This window comes from Bombus terrestris, unplaced genomic scaffold (assembly GCF_910591885.1).
Source record: "Bombus terrestris unplaced genomic scaffold, iyBomTerr1.2, whole genome shotgun sequence".
Classification (NCBI taxonomy): domain Eukaryota; kingdom Metazoa; phylum Arthropoda; class Insecta; order Hymenoptera; family Apidae; genus Bombus; species Bombus terrestris.
In genome coordinates this window covers 2,730-5,176 of record NW_025963775.1, presented here as the reverse complement: position 1 = coordinate 5,176, position 2,447 = coordinate 2,730, and the positions used below count along the sequence as shown (strand labels likewise).

The 2,447-nt window shown below is 40.2% G+C and overlaps 1 protein-coding gene across 1 annotated transcript; it reads right to left on the bottom strand.

The window, feature by feature from the left end:
* Positions 1-672: 672 nt before the first annotated feature.
* Positions 673-1,521, bottom strand: LOC125387148 (baculoviral IAP repeat-containing protein 2-like). The gene has a single exon (XM_048414293.1). The coding sequence runs from the start codon at positions 1,519-1,521 to the stop codon at positions 673-675; it is 849 nt and encodes a 282-aa protein (XP_048270250.1).
* Between the last annotated feature and the right edge of the window lie 926 nt (positions 1,522-2,447).

Here is a 2,447-nt window from a genome sequence, read left to right as displayed (position 1 = left end):
GCAAAATATCGATCACACAACGGCGTAGTAAATCGGAACGGCTACAGCCTAACAGCGGACAGAACCCAAAACTAGCTGAATCGGATTTTACGCCGTTTTATATTCAAACTTTATTACGTTAAATTATATACATGCCGATACCTGAGAAATCGTCAATTTAGCAAAACAAGTATCAGCACAATATAAAAAAGGGTGATAACCATAACACAGACCTCCACACTCTACACTAATACCCTCTACTCCATAGCCTACCTACCATATAGCTCCCAGTGGCATATTTAATTCAATTATGTAAAAATTATAGCTATGAGCGGTCCATTATTAATGGCTCACCAAGGGAATAGCCTTTTGGATGGGGGAGGCTGATTGCTTCGTTTAGGGGGTACTTGGTACTGGGTACTGGACTGCTAAAATGATGATACTTACATGGAAAAACAACTTTTGAATTAAAATATCAACAACACAGTTATATTTAGTATTCATTTTTATTCATCAACCAACAGAGACAATGCAAACAAAAATACCTCATTACAATAATATAAACAATGCAAACAAAAATACCTCATTACAATAATATAAAATTATAATTATTTATTCTACCCTATACCCTCCACCGGTAGTAGCATCTGTTAGTTCTGGTAGTATCGTGTATTGGTCGCATCATTCGATAGGTTAAAAGAAGATTTTGACGCTTTGGGAGATTGGCGTACGGCACACTGGACATCTAAAGTTAGATTCTAGATAGCTTTTCGCACATGTATAACAGCAACACAAATGACCACATGGCAAAAATGCTTGCGTCGACGGACTTACGGCGCATATTTTGCATGTAATTTGGTCTTCGAGCTCTTGTTGTTTACGTCTGTTTTCATCACTTACAAAAGGCCCGTGTGCTGCCGGATCTCGAACAATTGGATTGACTTGGGGTGGTAGCTTGATGTTGATGGAATCCTCTAGATAGGCGTGCATCCGATATTCAATTTTTGGATCAAGGCTACTTGTGATGGGAATATTATTTTTGCGTTGTTCATTAATATAGTTGCTGACGGTATCCTGAATAACTGCAGTAATTACAGCGGACAATGGAACATTTTTGCCGTGATCTTTGTTGTTGAGCAAGGGACACGTTGGCGAATACTTGAAATGATGTTCCGTGACATCGTCATTTTCTTCCCAAGAGCCAACAATTACCTCACAGAAATAACATTGAACGTTATCGGTAGTTTGAGTATAGAAAAATCCATTAGCAGCCAGCAATTTTGTACACGCAGCACCTGGGAAATTTTCAAAGCTCTTTAGGCGGCAAGCTTCTCGATGCATAGTTTGGCGAAGACGATCCCTGACCACTGGGTCTTTACTCGAAAGTGTATCCTCATAGATAAAAGCATTACGCTGGACCATATTTGACAATTCCAATAAATGGTCACTACCACTATACGTGGTCTGAGAGCTGCTGCTAACCCCAGGGCGGCTGATCACCACATCCGGACTGCCAACCGGCGTCGCTACTGTTCCTTCCATAGATGTATGTGTATGGTGTATGTGTAAAGCTGATGTGTATGGTATGTGTACTCTGTGTATGTGTATATGTATGGTGTGTAACTCACTATATTAGCTCCGCAATAGTCGGAGGCTAGATTCTAAATGCGAGAATATTTGATGTGGTCGATTCATTTATAGACTCTGGTGGATGGCGTCATCCTGTATGTGCACACGGCACACAGTAGCAAACAGCACGTTGAATAAAACGTGACTATGGCTGGATTATCGAACAGTCGTATATACGCAACATTGTAGCTGCATTACATTGTAGCTGCATTACATTGTAGTAACAGATCCGTACGTGTGGACATGCCGATAATCAATAATCAAATCAAGGTCTATTGAAAGTCAAACTCGATTATCGCAAAAACATTCTATATCGTTTGATCGTTTGATTATTTTTTGCACACTCCACATAATTTAAATTTTTGCGGCGTATAAAAGCCTGTCCTGAATTCCAAATCAGTAGTTCATCTAAACTAGTCCACTTGTACGTTACGTTACCATAATATCGTGCCTAACGTGCCCAACAGCCTCAACTACACATACACACATACTACACAGTGCATACAGTCTATACCTACAGCTATACCTACAGATTACGCTCTTGTCTACATACCATGAACATCCTCAAGTGTTTGGTTATTTTGGGCGGCCTTGCTTTAATTTTGGCTGCTCCATGGGCGTCTAGACATGGACATAATAGAGTTGTTCCTATCCCCAAGTCCAGCAATGTAGCCATAGAATACCAATACTGCCCTACGTCATACTTCATATTGCCTGGCAAACCCGAATACAAGTGCATTAAATTCGGCAATCAAGAATGTTTCCTAAACGCCTACATTATGGATCTGAATCCCGAAGAGATTCGATTTTTCTCGCAATGCGCTACCAAAAGTTTCAAA

Excerpts from the sequence above, each read along its gene's own strand:
- LOC125387148 (XM_048414293.1), bottom strand. The coding sequence starts at position 1,521 with ATGGAAGGAACAGTAGCGACGCCGGTTGGCAGTCCGGATGTGGTGATC.